This window comes from Spea bombifrons, chromosome 1, assembly GCF_027358695.1.
Source record: "Spea bombifrons isolate aSpeBom1 chromosome 1, aSpeBom1.2.pri, whole genome shotgun sequence".
Classification (NCBI taxonomy): domain Eukaryota; kingdom Metazoa; phylum Chordata; class Amphibia; order Anura; family Pelobatidae; genus Spea; species Spea bombifrons.
In genome coordinates, this window is record NC_071087.1 from 110237685 (window position 1) to 110256177 (window position 18493).

Sequence of the window (18493 nt, forward strand, 5' to 3'; positions counted from 1 at the left end):
CCGCAAGCTGTTACTCCACGCTTCACGCACACAGTACACAAGCTATTATTACAAGCGTATGGTAACCAGGCACACGCAGCAACCAATCAGCGTTCGCTGGCCCCGCCTTCCTCTCTCCTTGTGTACGCGCCGTGCACGTCCTGCGCGCTCCCGCCGTTCTCCTCTATTCTTCTTTCCTCGTCCTCTCATTATCTTGTTTTCGCTTCTGCCTTCATCTTCTATCCCCGGCACTGTGCGCCCTGACTCATCCTCTCTCCTTTCATTAGCGGGTTACCGGCTTCCCGCACTACCGCTTTTATACAATATTCTCATTTCACGCAGACGCTGCCCTTGGATTTATAACCTCATTTTTTAAATTTCAATCAGGAAAAGAGCATCTTTCTTTATTTTATGTTAATATGCCTTATTCCTTCTGATTAGGGTCAGCATTGTTTTTTTTTTCTGTGAATGGCCTGATTTTTCATCCTGATTTTATTCAGTGGATAATCCCAGCCTGTCATTCTCCTTGTGGCTTTATCATCAGTCTTGCTTATGCCAGGTTGGATAACTATGAGTTTTTAATTCCGGTTTAAAATTGTGGTTTTTGGGGGTTCCTGTTTTACAGCTTCCTTTTTTTGTTTTGTTTATCTGTTTCTCTTAAAAGCCTCGGCAGTCAGCTTATTATACCTTTTGTTTTTCTTTTTTTTTCTTCGTTGCCCTGTTCTTCTGGAAGGTTTCTGTATCTTTCAAGGAATCCCGGTGTTCTTATCATTAATAGAACTCGATCGCATCTCTTGGACTGGACGCTAGACATCATCAAGGAGTACGGGTTTAATCTCACTTTCCAGCGTCAAAATAATTATCCGTTGACTTGTTTCAACATATATATTTCATTTTATGTACAGCCGCGCTTGATGGTGACCGTGCAAGAATATAGAAATTCTCTTTTCTAAAATATTTAGGCTGATTGTTGTTTTTATTGCTAGCTATATTTATATATACACAGTCTTTCATGTTTAGCAACAATACCGGCAAAATGCTCTGTTAAATCCGATGTAATCTCCATGGTTTATTGCAGTAAATGAAAAGTTTGTTTTTTATGTTTGATAGTATTTTTTTTTGTTTTGTTGGTAACTTAGTCTGAAATGACTTTGTGGGTGAATGACGTTAATATCATCAATTCTTTTTGGACAGTCTGAAAGTTAAGATTTCTTTTGTATCGCTGTATCATTCTCTGATATTACAAGATTTACATGTTATGCTAGGTATCGCATATCAACAAACTGTGATACCAAAAAATTCAATCTCTGTTGGGATTTTGCTTGGAAGGTGGGACGACGTCCGCTCAGAGCGAGGAATTGGCACCAATGCCTCCCAAAATGGCATCGGTGCGGTTCACGGTGACCCCAACCAAGATGGATGATTTGGGGGGCATCTCAGATACCAGCCCGGATCTCAGCTCCTCTTCCCGCGTCAGATTCAGCTCCCGTGAGAGTGTCCGCGATGCAAGTCGCAGTGAAGCGTACAGCGAAAGCTCGCTGGCGACTACGGCTGTGGATCCAACTAGTGAAAGGACCTCCAACTCCATGGACTCTGGAGAAGGTAATCATTTAATTGGGGTTCTATGGCGGGCAAAGTACTAAGGGAAATATTAAGTCGTGCAGAGTATGTTGTCATTTGTGTACAGCTCTGCAGGGTATGATGGCGCTATATAAATAATTTTTGGAAAAATCATCAGGTGATGTGTTGGAACTTTTTGGATGCAATACTTTGTAGGATAACAAGGAGATGTTGGCAAACTGGTAGAAGACAGAAGGGTTGTGTGCTACTGTGGGAATGAATGAATGAATGAGGTTAGTAAGTTTAACATGTAGAGCACAAATCATTGGAATCAGGATAAAAATAACTGTTCAGGTATATAGATTGTGAGAGGCTACGTCTCTGCTGGGGAGTTTATAAACCTACAAAGTAAAGGTGTAGGTGCAAATACGTCTGTTCTTTATTATTGACGTAACTCCAGCAGGTAAAAGGGTGTCGTGGCTCTGTAGATATCTGTTAATGGCAAGTGCTAAAGTCCCTCTATTTCAAGACCTCTATGTACGAGAGTATTACATTGAAATATTTTAAGTAGCAAAGGGTTAAATGCAGGTCTTCTGCATGTTCCTGTATTGTCACAAGCCTTGGTTACTTGCCTCTTATCTAATACACAGCTCCCCCACCCAGGCCAATGTTTCATCCCTCATATTCTGATGACACAACTCAACATGCATGTCTCCAGGGCGTTCTGTGTTTTTTTAGTATCATAAGACAGATATGTTCGCTGCTTATATTACTGAGTATTGAAGAGAAACCCAACACTATTTGAGCCATTACTTGTAATCTCGAGTGTGGAACTCATGGCACATAATAGAGAAACCAAGTACTGTCTGAACCTGTCCTGATAATGCAGTGTGAAGATTCAAGACATCAGAAAGCCCAGGGTCTGATCTGGATGTCGTACTAAATTGGAGAGAGGTTCAGCACTGAACCTGTCCTGATACCTTTTCAAGATGTTACACCACATACTTTAGCTGTAAATGATTACGTTCTCAGGCAGTCTTCATGAGGTCTAGACAAGCCCCAGGAGCCAGTTAGATGTGTCTCCTATCTGACGGCACCTAACTTCTAAGTCTATTGTGTATTAACTTGAATGGATACGTAACTTCCCGATTTCTTAAATGCTGGCTCCTGGGCAAGTTTTACACATAATGGACAGTCTGCTGTTGGGAGGACACTTTAGATTAGATAGAGATGCTGCAGATGTTCATCAGTAAATAGATGATGAAATCTGATTTCCAAGGAGGTGGTCACGGCCCGTTAAAAAAAAAAACAAAAAAAAACAAGTGTAGTCTGAGCCTGTCCTGATAATATCCGGTCAGGAAGTCAATGTCAGATATGAACTCAGCAGTGTTTGAGGGCTTTATGATAATCTCTGTTCAGAACAGACAGATAACCTTAGATTGTCATTTTAACACTAGAGCAAAACCTAGCACAATATGAATCAATCCCCTATAACGTGTAGCAAGTTGAGGTCACGTAAAGGAGACACAGCATTGTTGGGCTTGCCCACTCTCGTAGAACATGTATTATTGTGGCCCCGGGTTATGTGGGATCACTCACTCTGGTTACTCCTACCTTATGTTGCTATGACAGGTGTGTTTATTATAGTCACACCTTAAGTTTAAAAACAATTTATGGGAATGGCTTAATAACAGACGCTTAACTTTTTTTGGGCTGTACAGTCCAATTAGCAACCTGGTACAACATTTGGCATCTGTAGAAAGGAATTACAACCTGTATGAATGAGCAAACACAAGGCACGATTTCAACACCTGTAAAGGGAGACTACATAGTTCATCGGTTTGACTGGAAGGTGCTAAGTGTAGCTACACCTTTAAGACTGTGCACCTCCCACCGTGATGCCAAAGGAACATGTGACTGACGGGGAAGCAGTGATAGTGTGTGTGTCCCCGGAGAGGAAGGGAGATATTGCACGGGAGGAGAAAACAAAGCACAAATGTGCCCAAAATAGGACAGCAAGCAATTGAGATAGAAAAGTTCTGGAACAGGGTGGGGAGAGGAAAGCTGAGTAAAAAGACCAGGTGCAGATGGCTTACTTTAGCTGAAAAGTGAAAAGGGAGGAGGGACTGAAAAAAAAGTGCATGAGTTTTTAAGAGGAGTGAGCTAAAGAATTGCAGACTGAGAAGGGCGGTGAAACAGGCGAAGAGAACACCTTTTTGTGGGGGAGTAAACATTGAGGTGGACAGGTGAGGGTGTGTAGGTCAAAATAGGAAGTAACTGCGTAGACTTTGAAAGTACAAAGCAGGCAGGGGAAGGGTAGCCATGCCGCACTTCACTGTCACGAAAGTGCCAGATCCCGAGTATGCCGAGCAAGGGGAGAGCTCCAGTCCCACAGGATGGGCTGAAAGAGAAGACACCTGGGATAATGGTGAGTTAACTGTTTATCCTTAACTCCGCTCTAAGCGCGTGAGATTGTCCGATCATTAGCGGGTTCTGTTGTAAACATGTTTTTACTTTTTAATTCGGTGGTAGGAGGATTCATGTCTAATGTGAAACCTGTTAATTATTATTGGTGATCTTGTGGCCTTCCGCTGGACTGGGAGATCTCTGCGGACATACAGTCTGCTGTCCATTAGGGTCATTGACCTGGCTTCCTCTCACTCCATTAAATAACGGAAGTATGAGTAATGATATATAGTCCCAGAACATGCAGTACTAATAGGGTGTCATATTTTACTATAACATATGATGTATGATGGAATCATTTTCCTCATGGGGCATAGAAACTCATTGGGATGGTGTACATTAATTTGCTTCGCTTTGTCTGGTCCATGTTCTGCAGTGCTGTGCCATGGGCAGAAACCACGTACAAATGTTTGGTGATAGACGCGTCGGTACTGTAGAAATGTGTGATCATGCTTACGGTGCAACATTGGTATTTTACTTGCTATGTTAATCCCTCTGGTTGTCTAGGTGTTAATTAACACTATTATGACAAGCCCTGAATGTAAACTGCTGTAACCACTCTCCTGCAGAGTCGGGAGTTATAATTTTGTATTTGTACATACAGGTAAAATATTTTGGGGAAATATGCACTCAGATGATGATGATGGTGGTGGTGATGTTTGTTTTTGTCATCTTCTTTGTCTGCAGATAGGAGCCAAACATCGGTCACAGAGGAGAACAGCAAACTGCTAGGTATGTTCCAGGTCGGCAGGGCAGCGGGGTGCGTTGTAAGGCATGAGGCACAAAAAATAACATTCATTTGTTTAATATAGAAATTGACCGGAGGAAGAATTCATCTCTGTATCAGAACCACAGTGAGGAGGGGGAGGAATCCTACGACAGGAATCTGGCTCTTTTTGAGGTAAGCGACAGATGACAGAAAGTCATTGCAACCTCTTTCTTGAACTTACACCTCCACCACTTATAACATTCTCATTTTTTCATTTCAATTGTTTCTGTACAGGAAGAAATGGACACTCGGCCTAAGGTTTCCTCCCTGCTGAACCGTCTGGCAAATTACACCAACCTCCCGCAGGGTGCTAAAGAGCATGAGGAAGAGAGTGAAGGCAAGAAAAAACCTTCGAAAGTAAGGAGGACCGTAGAATCAAGCAACGTCTTGATTTTTTGTTTATTTTTTACAGCAAAATTGTTGGCAAGGATAGATGAAAATATATTGTTACTGGACAAAATTAATGGCTAGGCTGTGAGCTCCCACAATGCCGCTTGTCCCATGAAAGACTTTCATCTGCGTGAGTGTGGCCACGCATGCATGCCAGCTGGCAGACATATTTGCTGATTTTGTCTCTATGCTTATATCCCTTTTTATATCTCTCTCAACAGTGTGTGTTATTAATTTTCATTCAGGTGGACTTCCCCCCCAGCCGTTATGTTCTTCATTCATTCTCTTTTATCTTGTCCTAAATATTTTACTACCTTATTTATTTTATTGCAGTCTACTCGGATGGGAACAATTATGGGAGTGTATCTCCCATGCCTGCAGAATATTTTTGGTGTGATCCTGTTCCTCCGTCTCCCCTGGGTGGTTGGGACAGCTGGAGTTGTTCATTCATTTTTCATTGTGTTTTCCTGCTGCTGCTGTGTGAGTATTTCAAAGACTGGTTGCATGCATGATCTGGGTGGGCTCAATGAAAATATTAATTATGTCATTTTTTTGCTCACTGCAGACAATGCTTACCGCCATTTCTATGAGTGCAATAGCAACGAATGGAGTAGTACCAGGTGAGAACCTACTTAGCTCCTCTACCATTGGGTATTTAGCTTTTTATATTTTCCCTAGAGGAAACATGGATAACAAATGTGTGGTGAAAGGCTTATATTGAATTATGTGTTTCTGCCACATACCAGCTAGAGAACAGGCTTGGATTGAGTCTGCATACATAAGCAGGTAACAGGGAGAGCAGAGAACGTTTTAAGACAACCTCCTGTTGTGGGCATCGAATGGTTGTCATTGTCTCCTATTCCATACTGGAGCCAGCAGCAGTTCTTTCAAACAAGCCATATTTTTTCAAAATAGTTCATTTTTATCAAGATCTTCTTCACATTAGTGAGATAAAAACAAGTAGTCACCGAAGACTAGTTGTGCAAAATCTGCTCACTGTGGATGTGCGTATAATGCGGCTTTTTTATTTATTTTAAAACAAAATATCCACTGCCTTGATTGACCCTTTGTGTTTGTGGGATGTTTGCCATATAATATTTTCTCTCTCTTTAGCGGGTGGCTCATACTTCATGATATCGCGGGCACTTGGCCCAGAATTTGGAGGGGCTGTTGGTCTCTGCTTCTACTTGGGAACAACGTTTGCCACTGCAATGTATATCCTCGGAGCCATTGAGATATTTCTGGTAAGGATTTGAGCCTTCCCTTTATAGCCATTTTTTACAGGGATAGACAAAAGTGGGATGTTTGGGATGTGACAGGAGTGTATTTAAAGCAACAAGATTTGATATTAACAATGAGAATCTTGTAATTATGGAGCTAAACCTGCTTTCGGAAAAAGTTGAGCTAGTTACATGTGAACAATATCCTTCTTTTATTACCCTTTTTTTAGATTTTAAAATGACATTTTGTAAGGGGGTTGATGACTGTGCTTGTTACAAATTGCTTTTTGCTTTAACCACTTTCTTTTTCATCATGTAAAGATAAGCCATTTAAACTCACTTGTCCTGTTGCTTTACTGTAAACAATGGATCACTTCTGAGAGAGCAATCCAGTGCTGTTTTACTATAAACAGAGACCTCGAGTTATGTAATTATGTATATAAAACAGAGAACAGGCACAAGATGTTGCAAGTGAGTGGGGAATCTAAAAAAGTATAATATTGAAACAAACACGTTTGTTTTTTAAGTTTATTTAAACTAATTTTGTGTGTACAGCTCAAGTGACTTGGTTAATGGTAATTGTTCTGGACCTGTTCCACTTTAGTCATCTGTCGCTGAACATCTTGTGTCCTTCTGTCTAGGTTTATATCACCCCAGAGGCTGTGATATTTGAAGGGCAGGGAGCAGCGGAAGAGTCAGCAGCAATGCTGAACAATATGCGAGTTTATGGCTCTGGATTCCTCCTTATCATGTCTGTCATCGTGTTCGTGGGAGTGCGTTACGTGAACAAGTTGGCCTCTCTATTCCTGACCTGCGTCATACTGTCTATTCTTGCCATCTATACTGGGGCCCTGAAATCTGCCTTTGCGCCACCTGAATTCCCGTGAGTTGATTCACAGTGTATATACTTCTTTTTCTCTCTCACCCTCGTCATGATAGCACAGATTGGCTTGATGACGACAGTCCCTACTTTGAATTGCAGTACCGGAGACATTTTAGTACGTCTGTCACTGTAGCCTCAAATATTAGGAACGTTGATGCGACAGTATTTGGCAGTCCTGAGAAAATTTGTACTTAATACTGTTGCCTTCATTCCTGTCCTTTGTGACTAAAGACATACATACATACATACATACATTCACTGTTCCTTTTTAACCCCTAACGTCAATTGACGTTAAACGTCAATTTAACCCCAAACGGTCAGATAACGACCAATGATGTGCCTGTCACGTCATTTTATTAATCAAGCTTAGAAAGTGATCTACGATCACCTTCTTAGCTTAAACGGTGTTGCTGTAATGTCTCGATGTCGAGGCATTCAACAACACCGAGAAAAGTTCGCTAGAGGGTCTCCAGACCCTTTTGAGAACTCTGGCTCCACTTGCAGGTTGCATACAGGTACTGCAAGTCAATGGAGCCCAGCTTTCTAATCACAATGTGATTAGTAAAATATAAATAAATATATATATATATATATATATATATATATATATATATAAGTGGAAGAATCAGAGGAACCATCCAGGTCCAGCAAAATGTAAAACAAAGTCCAAGAAAAAAAAAAAAGTTTATTATTATGAGCAAGTGCTAAAATTAGCACTGTATCTTTCCAAAAATCTTGACAAGTAAAAGCATTTCAAATACCAAAGGGGTGTTTAATTAAAAAAAAAAAAGTGGCCGGGCTCAAAGATAGGGTTTAGGCGCACACTGACCAAAATGGGGGGGGGGGGTTGCGCACTTCCCATATGTGGCCTTATAGCCCTTAAACACCAAACAAATCCATGCATGTGGGGTATCACTGTACTCGGGAGATGCTGCTGAACACACATTGTTTGATAGTGACGTATACCTGGAGCTATAAATTTATACCTGAAGTACATCTTGTGTGGGGAAAAAAATACCACAAAGAGTGGTAGTTTTCAAAAATATATGGTTTGACGGGATAAATTGCAAAGATACCCGAAATAGCACATGGGGGAAGAGTTACCAGATTTGGGGAAAAAATGGTTTTGAAAAATCAAAATGCTACTTGTACTTATTGTCCAATAACTTGCAGAACAAAACATAAAAACATTGGGTATTTCTAAACTCAGGACAAATAGTGGAATCTATTTAGCTGTTTTTTTTCATTAGCTTTTTTGGATGTGTGCGGTTTTTTTCCATTTTCAATGATCAAAAAAAATGGTATCTGAAGAAAGCCCTTCTTGTCCTGTAAAAAACCCAACATATAACTTGTGCTGGTACACTAAATGAGTGAGGAGAAAATGACATCTAAACACGAGCACCACAAAAGTGTTAAAACAGCCTCGGTCCTAAAGGGTGCAAAAAGTAAAAAACAGCCTGTTCCTTAAGGGGTTAAATTGATCCATTGGTTGCAAGTATTTACAAGCTATACGTTTTGGTGGTGTTGGTAGGAGTAGAGAAATTATACTTGTCTATGCTAATTTAATGGTGTATCATAATTGGGAATGCCTGTTTATTTGTTTGATTTCTGCTAATATGTGAAACCGTGCAAAAGGCCACATTCCTCACAAATTCTTTGGTTAAAAGCATGTCATCTAGTCTTGGTTTCCGTAGCATTTCTGAAAATGCCTAGTTTTGTTGGGATATTAGGTTACTTTCACGTAGTTTACTAAGAGTTTCAAGATTCTAAAGTTTCAAAGGTATTGCTGTTGCTTTCAGCTGGCCCAGAGTCTCCATTTATTTCCTTGTTAATGTGCTTTCTTTACAAAGATTCTTTACAGATTCACTTTTCCCAGCAAACCAGAGAGAGAACATTGTAGTCTCTCTCTCCGGATTAGACATGGTGCCTCACCCTGATGATCACGCTGGAGAGAGATTTCCAGCGCAGTTTAACTGGCATTGAAACATACGTTTTTTTCCCTGTATGGACACAAACTGATTCAGGTTCCCAACACAGCCTAATATACATGACACATATACATCCAGACACCCAGATTTCATTGTGGATTATCAAGGGCAAACCCCAGTGGGCCCACTAGATCTCAATAGATACATATTGCACGGGGGGGGGGAGGCAAAAAATGTGTAATTAAACCATTGTGTAGCCACAACCTGTTCTATAAAACACTTGAGATCCACTTAATTAGTGTCCATATGTTTCTTCTCCATATATGAAACGGTATGTACAACAAAAGATGTAGAAACAGAAAAAAAACAAAAAACTTTTGTCCAGAACTAATACTAGGTAGTCTAATGCTTCTCTTTCTTTCTCCTCTTTTATAGAGTTTGTATGCTTGGTAATCGCACTTTGTCAAGTCTTCGTATAAGTGCTTGCGCTAAAACGGTAGAGAAGGACAACATGACGTACACCACCGATTTGTGGAATCTCTTCTGTCACCCGCCCGGGCAGCTGAATGCAAGCTGCGACGAGTACTTCATGCACAACAACGTCACCGAGATCCAGGGGATACCTGGACTGACCAGTGGCATCATCTCTGGTACGTACCGAACCTTATCAATTTTCCTTACAGAGCATATGGACATACAACGTATGTTCAGTCACAGCCCTTTCACTGCACGCTGCTGCATCAACCATCTGTTTTATTTCCCACCTCCAATGTAGAGAACGTGTGGAGCAATTACATCCAGAAAGGAGAATTTATAGAAAAGGCATCTTTAAAATCAGAAGAAGAGCTAGGATCCCTCTCCCATGACTATGTTCTTGCTGACATCACAACCTCATTCACGCTGCTTGTTGGAATATTCTTTCCGTCAGTGACAGGTAAATGGTTGTGGACTGCCATGACCCCCAATGGGTGAAACCAAGGATTATGTTTGTTGTGTTGTTCGTAACCTGTAGTTCATACACAATATTTACTGTGCAATTTTATCACTTTTTATAGTGGGGATATTTTATGAAGATCTTTACATTAATTTCCTTGCTTTATCTATATTAAATCCCCAAATTAGTTGCTATTTAATTCAGAAAAGCTACTCTTTTGGCTTAATGTGGCTGCCACCTTCTTTCTGGAATCAGGCACCGCCGAGTGTAATGTGCCCTTTTTTCCCCCAGTGACTCAACCTTTCTCGCTCGTCTGTGCCAGTGGAACGCTAGCCACGTAGACAGGCTAACATGCCATCAGCCTGAAAAGCATGTTGTTGGCGGTTCCTTTTTATTTATTTCATGTAAAATGTGAGCCAAGAGGCGAGCGGTTGTACTGCGTGCGTTCCTTTTTCTGCTTTGTATGATCATTCTTGCAGGAAGTGCTGGTTTCCTGAGGCTCACACTGCGCATGCATGCGGTGAATTTATGCCTATTATGTGTACAGTACAATTTGTGCTTTGGGAAGACTGCTCTTCCTGATAGGAAACTGGCAGTAACTTGTACGAAGGGCAGACCCACTCATAATTTGTCTAAAATAAAACTTATTTAGGGCAAGGCAGGATTTCTCTCCTCTTTGCTATGTGGTGTACAGTGTGTCTCCTGTCGCATTGTGTCTCAATGTGAGAACAAGTTCTGAATTCTATTCTTCCGCAGGAATAATGGCTGGGTCGAACCGCTCTGGGGATCTCAAGGATGCACAGAAATCAATCCCCATTGGAACTATTCTTGCAATCCTAACCACCTCGTTAGTCTGTATCCTTACCATGCATACAATACATAAACCAACATTGTCTTATTACTCCCAGGGAAGACAGTACAATGTAGTTTGTTTTACCTTACCCCATTACCGCTTGTCCACTAAACGGTATCACGGATGTCTTTTAACTGCCTGTGCCTTGGAACTGTGAATGAATAACGATCTAAAGACAGAATCATTAGTAAGAATGAACACGAAAGGGAATTCATGACCTGGGTATGCCTGAATGTCAGGCTCACAATATAAATATTTAATTGGCAATCTATCAGAAATAAAACTATTTACTGCATGACCACTGGGATTAAAGATCCCCATCCTACTTGGAGGGGGGGGGATTAAAAAAAAAAAAAGTAAAAATAGTCCTGTTTCAGTTGTCTTCAGACACGCCGTGAAAATATGTGTGCCTATGTTTTTGTAAATGTGAAAAAATGTCTCCTACGGATCGGAAAGCCGTCACTTCGGTGCAGGAGCCAAAATACATGGTGTCTGCTGCCAGGAGATATCGCTTAATCTCGGAACCACACTGCCGATACCTTAGTAAACATATCCAAGGTCGTGGAAAGGATTCTCTGGCTCCTGTGTGTATGTGTAGCATAGCAGTCTATCTGTACTGAGGGTTCTCAACAATTCACACAGCTTAAAATTATTACGCTTATCAGATTGAGTCTGGCTGTTTATTTGCCTAGTGTGGTTACAGCGCCATGCTAAGTGTACAATAATCAGTCCCTCCAGCTTCTTCCTTTTCATATATGAAACGGTCTGCGGATGGCCTAAGCACCGCCGCTTTATCTCAAGCTTTTGTGCCCAGGTGCAGGTCCAGGTCACAAGTGTACATTCCCACAGCCTATGGATGTGCAAAGATGGAGTCACAAAAGCACGAAGCTTAGGCCCATGGCTGATCTCTACCAATGAATAGGCAGAAGCCGCACGGAAAGTTGAAGACTTTAGCGCTTTTATAAAAGCAGCATTAGAACAGTCATCCCTTTTGCCCAAATCTTTATGTTGGTTGAATTAATGGTCGAATTCTCCTCAGAAAAAGTTTTTTTCCTTTATTTAGATTATGCCCATAATCGAGACAAGGCACACCACACGCAAAAGTCGAAGCGTTGTCTAATTACATATTTGGATTACATGGTTTATATAACTTCTTATACTTCTTATCTGCTTCTAATAGCATGCATCATTCTGATTGGTTACTTTTTAAGCAGGTTACGCCTCTTAGTAGATATGTTGGCGCAACGCGTGATATATCATAGACTAGACATTTTCTACTGTCTTTGTCAGCAATAATATTTATGATAACATAAGCATTTTTCTAACACTTTAATAGAAAAAGGACTTTAATACTGTAAAAAAATTCTCATTCAGATATTTTGCTGAAACACTTAATTGTCATGAGACACAATAGCCTAAAAACTGTCTCTATCATTAAACCTTCGGAAGACTAAAATAACAGATCTTCCAATGTGTATTTGCGTAACTAGTTAGTTAGGAATGGCACTGTTAAGTAAAACACTTCTTGGGGGGGGGTGTTTGTTTGCAGGAGATTCATGGTTTAAACTCCCATTTCATACGTAATTCAAGGTGTATGGAGACCCTGAAGATCTCACAGAGATCACTGTGTTTGTTGCATTATTACGCTTGTATTGGGTAAAGGCAAACAGGCAGAGTTTTTGTCTCTTGTGCATATATTCTGACTCTCTGTTGAGCTTCTTTCCTTGACGGCTGTCGCCAGATCTCAGCAATGTCATCCTGTTTGGCGCCTGTATCGATGGAGTAGTGCTCCGAGACAAGTATGTGAGGACTAGTGGGTCCTGAGTGTGTGTGGGTGACCTTCCAGGAGGGCAGCCATAACTCTTCTCGTCTCCTGCAGGTTTGGTGATGCTGTCAAGGGAACGCTTGTCGTAGGAGCTCTTTCGTGGCCATCGCCTTGGGTTATCGTGATTGGATCTTTCTTCTCCACCTGTGGCGCGGGACTACAAAGTCTGACAGGAGCGCCTCGTTTGTTGCAGGCTATTGCCAAGGATGGGATCATTCCTTTCCTGAGGGTAAGAAGTAGGAACGGAGAAAAGGAAATGGGTTTTGTCAAACATGTAGCTGTCCAGTGCTGAGTAAAATTTGCTGATGGAATTTACGACTCTCTGAAAAAATCACTGTTTAGTGAACAGGAATCGGGATTAGACGGCACTAAGTGCTATCCGGTATCTGGAAATATGCTGAGTTAATGTAGCTTTTTTTTATTCTCAAAGGTGTTTGGTCACGGGAAGAGTAACGGGGAGCCTACGTGGGCCCTTCTGTTAACGGCTGTGATTGCTGAGCTTGGGATCCTCATTGCTTCTCTGGACTTGGTAGCCCCTATCTTGTCAATGTACGTACTTCTAATGATAGGATTGTTCCGTGTGTTGGGGGCACGTTTTTTTTTTTGTTTGTTTTTTTGCATAGTACAGTGCTCACAGACCTATCTTTCTGGCTTTCTGCCATGTGAACCAACGCTGTTCTTTCTCATTAAGTTCCTCCTCCTCTTCTGCTGCTGCAGGTTTTTCTTGATGTGCTATCTCTTTGTGAACTTGGCCTGTGGATTACAGACCCTCCTTCGCTCCCCAAACTGGCGCCCTCGCTTCCATTATTACCACTGGTAGGTCCTGCTCAGTAATTTCCTTTTAAGACTAAACTTAACAGAAGCAAGTGTAAGAATCCTCAGAAAATACTATCTTGCAGAACCAAATGTCTCTTTTTTTACAGGACTCTGTCTTTTTTGGGAATGGTGCTATGCGTAGCTCTTATGTTCATATCCTCTTGGTACTATGCCATCATCTCCATGGTCATCGCTGGCATGATTTACAAATACATTGAGTACCACGGGTAAGTTTGTTGCAGGGAACTTTACGCTTGTTACCATCATTCCCGCAGGAATCTAATTAGAATATTGCATATTTCCCCAATTGCAATCTGCAATAAAGTTCTCTTTCGTATGTAGGGCTGAAAAAGAATGGGGAGATGGAATTCGTGGTTTGTCGCTAAGCGCCGCACGGTTTGCCCTCCTGCGACTGGAGGAAGGACCACCACACACCAAAAACTGGCGGTGAGCTTACTGCTTATGTAAATGCAAACTAGACGGTAGATATTTCATATAATACTTAACACCTACTTTCTCACCAGACCACAACTCCTCGTACTGGTTAAACTGGACTCTGATCTACATGTTTCCCAGCCTCGCCTTCTATCTTTTGCCTCTCAACTGAAAGCTGGAAAAGGCTTAACCATTGTGGGCTCTGTTTTGGTAGGAGATTATCTGGAGAATTATGGGGAGGCTGCAGCAGCAGAGCAGGTCTGTACTGTACAGGGAGTTACCATATACTGCTAATGTCAGACTCTATTTACAAAGAACCATCGTGTGTTTATCCTTACGCCAGTCCTTGTCTCTTTCTGATAGGCACTGAAACAGCTGATGGAGCAGGAGCGTGTTAAAGGCTTCTGCCAGGTGGTTGTGGCACAGAAGCAACGAGAGGGTCTGTCCCATCTCATCCAGTCTTGTGGCCTTGGAGGAATGAGACACAACACTGTAATCATGGGATGGCCTAGTGGCTGGAGGCAGAGTGAGGACTCTCGTTCCTGGAAAACTTTTATCAGTAAGAACTTAGTATTGTCACCTGTGTGGGGTCTATATGAAAAGTCTTGTGTACATCAAACCATATAACCCGTAACCGAATACAATTTTGTGCTGTTTTGCACCTTCTAGCCACCGTGCGTGTAACAACTGCAGCACGTCAGGCACTGTTGGTGGCCAAGAACATATCGCTGTTCCCTGGCTCGCGGGAGCCCCTTGCAGAAGGCCACATAGATGTGTGGTGGGTGGTACATGATGGAGGCATGCTCATGCTTTTGCCATTCCTGCTTAAACAGCACAAGGTGAGATCAGGACCAGCTTTGTGTATTTGTGTGCCATCATTGTTTAGTTGTTTACCAGTGAAGCTGCCTTAGGTTTATTTTGGCTGATTTATTTATTTAGAAAGTGTTTTACCAGGAAGAATGCACTGAGATTTCTCTCTTTTCCAAGTATGTCCTGGAACCATGCCCAAAATGGTTTTACATACAGGGTATACCGTTATTGATGTAGAAAAATTGAGGAAAACAAATTGTTCAGTGATCTCATCAGGTCTTGTCTGTTCTGACCCTCCCTCCATCAGGTGTGGCGGAAATGTAGGATGCGTATTTTCACTGTGGCTCAGATGGAGGATAACAGCATCCAGATGAAAAAGGACCTGGCCACCTTCCTCTATCATTTACGTATGCCAGCTGAAGTGGAAGTGGTGGAAATGGTGAGATAGTGGGACTTGAGGAGCGGAGGTTGATGGCTAGGAAGGAAAGAGACTAACATGGTCCTGTTTCCTATACAGCACGACAGCGATATCTCTGCGTATACATACGAACGCACGCTTATGATGGAACAGAGATCCCAAATGCTGAGGCAGATGCGGCTCTCTAAGACCGACCGTGAACGAGAGGTATGGATAATAAAGAGCAGTCTTTAACTTGAATTCTGGTGAAATAAGCTGCTTTTTTCATAGAACATAATTCGGCATTGTATGTGGTGTTCTGCTGGACCAAATCTAACAAGGAACGGTTTTGTAAGCTCAGTGTGTTAGAACAGAGTGTACGCCTGTTTCACCAGGAGAATCTCGACAGAAATAGAATCGCATGGCTTGAGTTTGTGAACGCAATGCTGCGTAGAGAAGCTTGGCTGGATGTTTCTTTACAGAGAGTGGCTTGCAGGGTACGTTCCTGATTTATAGTGATTCTCTTTATACTTTTTTAGGCTCAGCTTGTGAAAGACCGGAACTCAATCCTGCGTTTGACCAGCGTTGGCTCGGATGAGGATGATGACACGGAAGCTGCTCCAAACAAAGTGCACATGACGTGGACCAAAGACAAGCACCAGTCTGCCCGTGTAATCCAAAACAAACCAATGCCCAGTTTCCAGGAATTGCTGAGCATGCGACCGTGAGCGAAGATTTATTTAAACTAGCAGTGACGTGTTATTCATTAAAGTTCTGTTGTTTAAATGTGAAACATTTCTGATGCTTTTCAGGGATCAGTCTAATGTACGGCGTATGCACACGGCAGTGAAACTGAATGAGGTCATTGTCAATAAGTCTCACGACGCCAAACTCGTTCTGCTGAATATGCCAGGACCCCCGCGCAATTCACAAGGTGATGAGAACTGTATCCTTTGACCGTGAAATCATAGTGATAAGCTGAAGGGGCATAGAGTTAAACACCGCAGTGTAACGGTAAGAGCCCCTTCTGAACTGCAATCACCTTAAAATAACTTTTCAACAATCATTTTAACCTTAGTAAAATTTTATTTTTTAAACCGGTTTATCGGCTTTTAACATCTTCTTTAAAAATTCTCCAGGTATGCCTCTTGTACATATTAACCATCAAGCAATATTATGTATGTCCACCTTTTGTGCAGGACCCATGAAGGACATAGTGTGTCATTAAGCAGATGTGCCCCCATAAGGCACTGATTCTATGAATTCTCAAAGCTGATTGACGGAAATAATCTTAAAAACTAAACTATAAAAAACTGTATTTACGGTAGGGAAAATTTTATTAGTATTGATGATATTGAGCATTCATTTTTACAATTATTTATAGCCCAGCTATCTCAATCCCATTTGTTTCTTTAACCCAAGTTTCTTCCCAGACATGGAGTTTCTAGAGGTTCTAACTGAAGGCTTGGAGCGTGTACTTCTAGTGAGAGGAGGTGGAACGGAAGTGATAACCATTTACTCTTAACACTGGACTCCTGCTTAGCTCCATTTCCACAGCACATCATGCCAGCTTGCATTCGGGAAAATGACTACTCCATATGTAAGGAGCGTTGACTGGAATCTAGGTTGGAGGGGGGGTGAAACTGCACCTCTTCATTACCCTTCCAGCCTTTTCAGAGCAAGCAGCTGGAACAAGCTCTCATCAGCAAAAGGGATTGGATTGTGTAACCTTTTATTTTAGCTTCAGCGATTGGGGAAACCCTTTTTTAATGCCAAAGGCAATCTATTATTTGCTGCCAGAGGGGACGAGTGTTGCCGAACGGCCTCTTCCCCACCTGGCACTGATGGAGATTACCAAAGCAGCGGACTCTCCTGCAGAACTGTGAAACAGCACACACCACTATGCAACAGCGATGCAGCCAATGCTCGTTTGTATGTTTTGTCTGCTGGCCCCATGTTTTGTTTTGTTTTTTGACATTTTTAAAATTTTTGGTGAATGTTGCAGTACTTTAGCAGATGGTTTCCTTACTCTAGTCATGGTTCATACACATTTGTTGAGATGGTGCATTGGCTTTGGGAAACTTTTGCTTTAGTACTCCTTTGTACCAGCACTGATCCTTGATTATGAGTGACAAACCATTTTGAGTCAGAGATCCATGCACCATATAGGCTCCCAACGTAACACTCAGGAAGATGGTGTCGATTGTGAGAAAATCCCAGTTGCGTGTAGTGTTTGTCTCTATGCTATACGCTGGATGTATGGATTTAGACTACTTGCCTGGTTGCTACACTCCCAAATTACAAACCTTGATTCATATTAAAATGCAGCTTATCTATTCACATGTACAAAAGGGAGAACAGCTAGGTCGCTTAATGTGTAGAATCTATTTTAAATGTTGTCTAAGTTCTGGAGCTGAGCTGCCTTGAAGAGTGGATACTGCATCTTCTGGACCATCCAGGTGACGGTAAGATCGAGAGAGACCACTGTAGACGTGCCTGACTACACAGAATGGGCCCAGAACTGTTTAACTTTAATATTACTGAAGCTGGAATATAGTTATTTTCCCACACAAATCAGATTTGTGATGGTAGCAACAAACCACAACTTTAAACTAGATTCTGAAACTGTAAATACCGCCCTGTCTAAAAACAGTCATTTGGTTCCTTAACATTGCAATGGTTGTGTTGAGGATGACTCAACTGAACTGTACTAGCTTGTTGCTTAAACTGCATGGGAATGCATTATAGATATTGTAATGAGTGGCTCTCGGGACGAAGAAGCCATTGCTACATCTCTTTGAAGGAGGTGAAATTTGTACTGGATCTAAAACGAGCCTGGTTAGTCCCGGTTTCAAGAATCAGAGTTGCCAATCCCTGCTTTCGGAAGTAAGGTCGTTTTGTAAACGAAATATTTAAATTTTACACAAAATGCACTTCACTTGTTCCTTGTGTTTAACTTAATTTCTAGTTGCTGCCAATGTAGCTCTCAAAGTCGAATAGAGTTGAACCACACACTAAAAAATGGTGATTTCTTACTGTCCTTGAGTAATAATCCTCTTGAAGAGTTTTTTTTTTAAGGGGGCCATGAAAAGTTTTGTGTGTGTATCTGTTTTGGTTTTTTTGTAAGTAAAGTAAGCAGGTTTTAACTTATTGGTCACTCTGTCATTCCAAGTGTTACATTTGCTTGGTAAGTCCTGCCTGTGAGAGCTGAGTTGCTTGGCCGATTGT

At 41.6% G+C, this 18493-nt stretch overlaps 1 protein-coding gene across 3 annotated transcripts; it reads left to right on the top strand.

Moving 5' to 3' along the window:
• The first annotated feature begins 149 nt into the window (after positions 1 to 149).
• On the top strand, positions 150 to 18317 carry SLC12A6 (solute carrier family 12 member 6). 3 transcript variants are annotated; one of them, XM_053468509.1, is made up of 26 exons: positions 150 to 802; positions 1309 to 1581; positions 4693 to 4737; positions 4818 to 4906; positions 5009 to 5131; positions 5498 to 5644; positions 5730 to 5784; positions 6278 to 6408; positions 7026 to 7267; positions 9631 to 9845; positions 9971 to 10129; positions 10886 to 10984; positions 12724 to 12781; positions 12862 to 13036; positions 13238 to 13356; positions 13525 to 13623; positions 13731 to 13850; positions 13966 to 14070; positions 14148 to 14316; positions 14422 to 14617; positions 14728 to 14897; positions 15176 to 15307; positions 15386 to 15493; positions 15805 to 15989; positions 16078 to 16211; positions 16699 to 18317. In XM_053468509.1, exons 2-26 carry the CDS (start codon positions 1347 to 1349, stop codon positions 16788 to 16790), a joined length of 3402 nt encoding a protein of 1133 aa, XP_053324484.1. In that variant the 5' UTR covers positions 150 to 802; positions 1309 to 1346; the 3' UTR covers positions 16791 to 18317. The 3 variants fall into 3 exon arrangements, with proteins under 3 accessions (XP_053324484.1, XP_053324483.1, XP_053324485.1); XM_053468508.1 differs by having other exon boundaries at positions 150 to 538; XM_053468510.1 differs by lacking the exons at positions 150 to 802; positions 1309 to 1581 and adding an exon at positions 1596 to 3967.
• The last annotated feature ends 176 nt before the right edge of the window (positions 18318 to 18493 follow it).

What these genes read in the sequence shown, in the direction of transcription:
- SLC12A6 (XM_053468508.1), top strand. An exon ending in GGAATCTGGCTCTTTTTGAG is followed by an intron (nt 4,907 to 5,008) that starts GTAAGCGACAGA and finishes GTTTCTGTACAG; the next exon opens with GAAGAAATGGACACTCGGCC. An exon ending in GAGCCATTGAGATATTTCTG is followed by an intron (nt 6,409 to 7,025) that starts GTAAGGATTTGA and finishes CCTTCTGTCTAG; the next exon opens with GTTTATATCACCCCAGAGGC.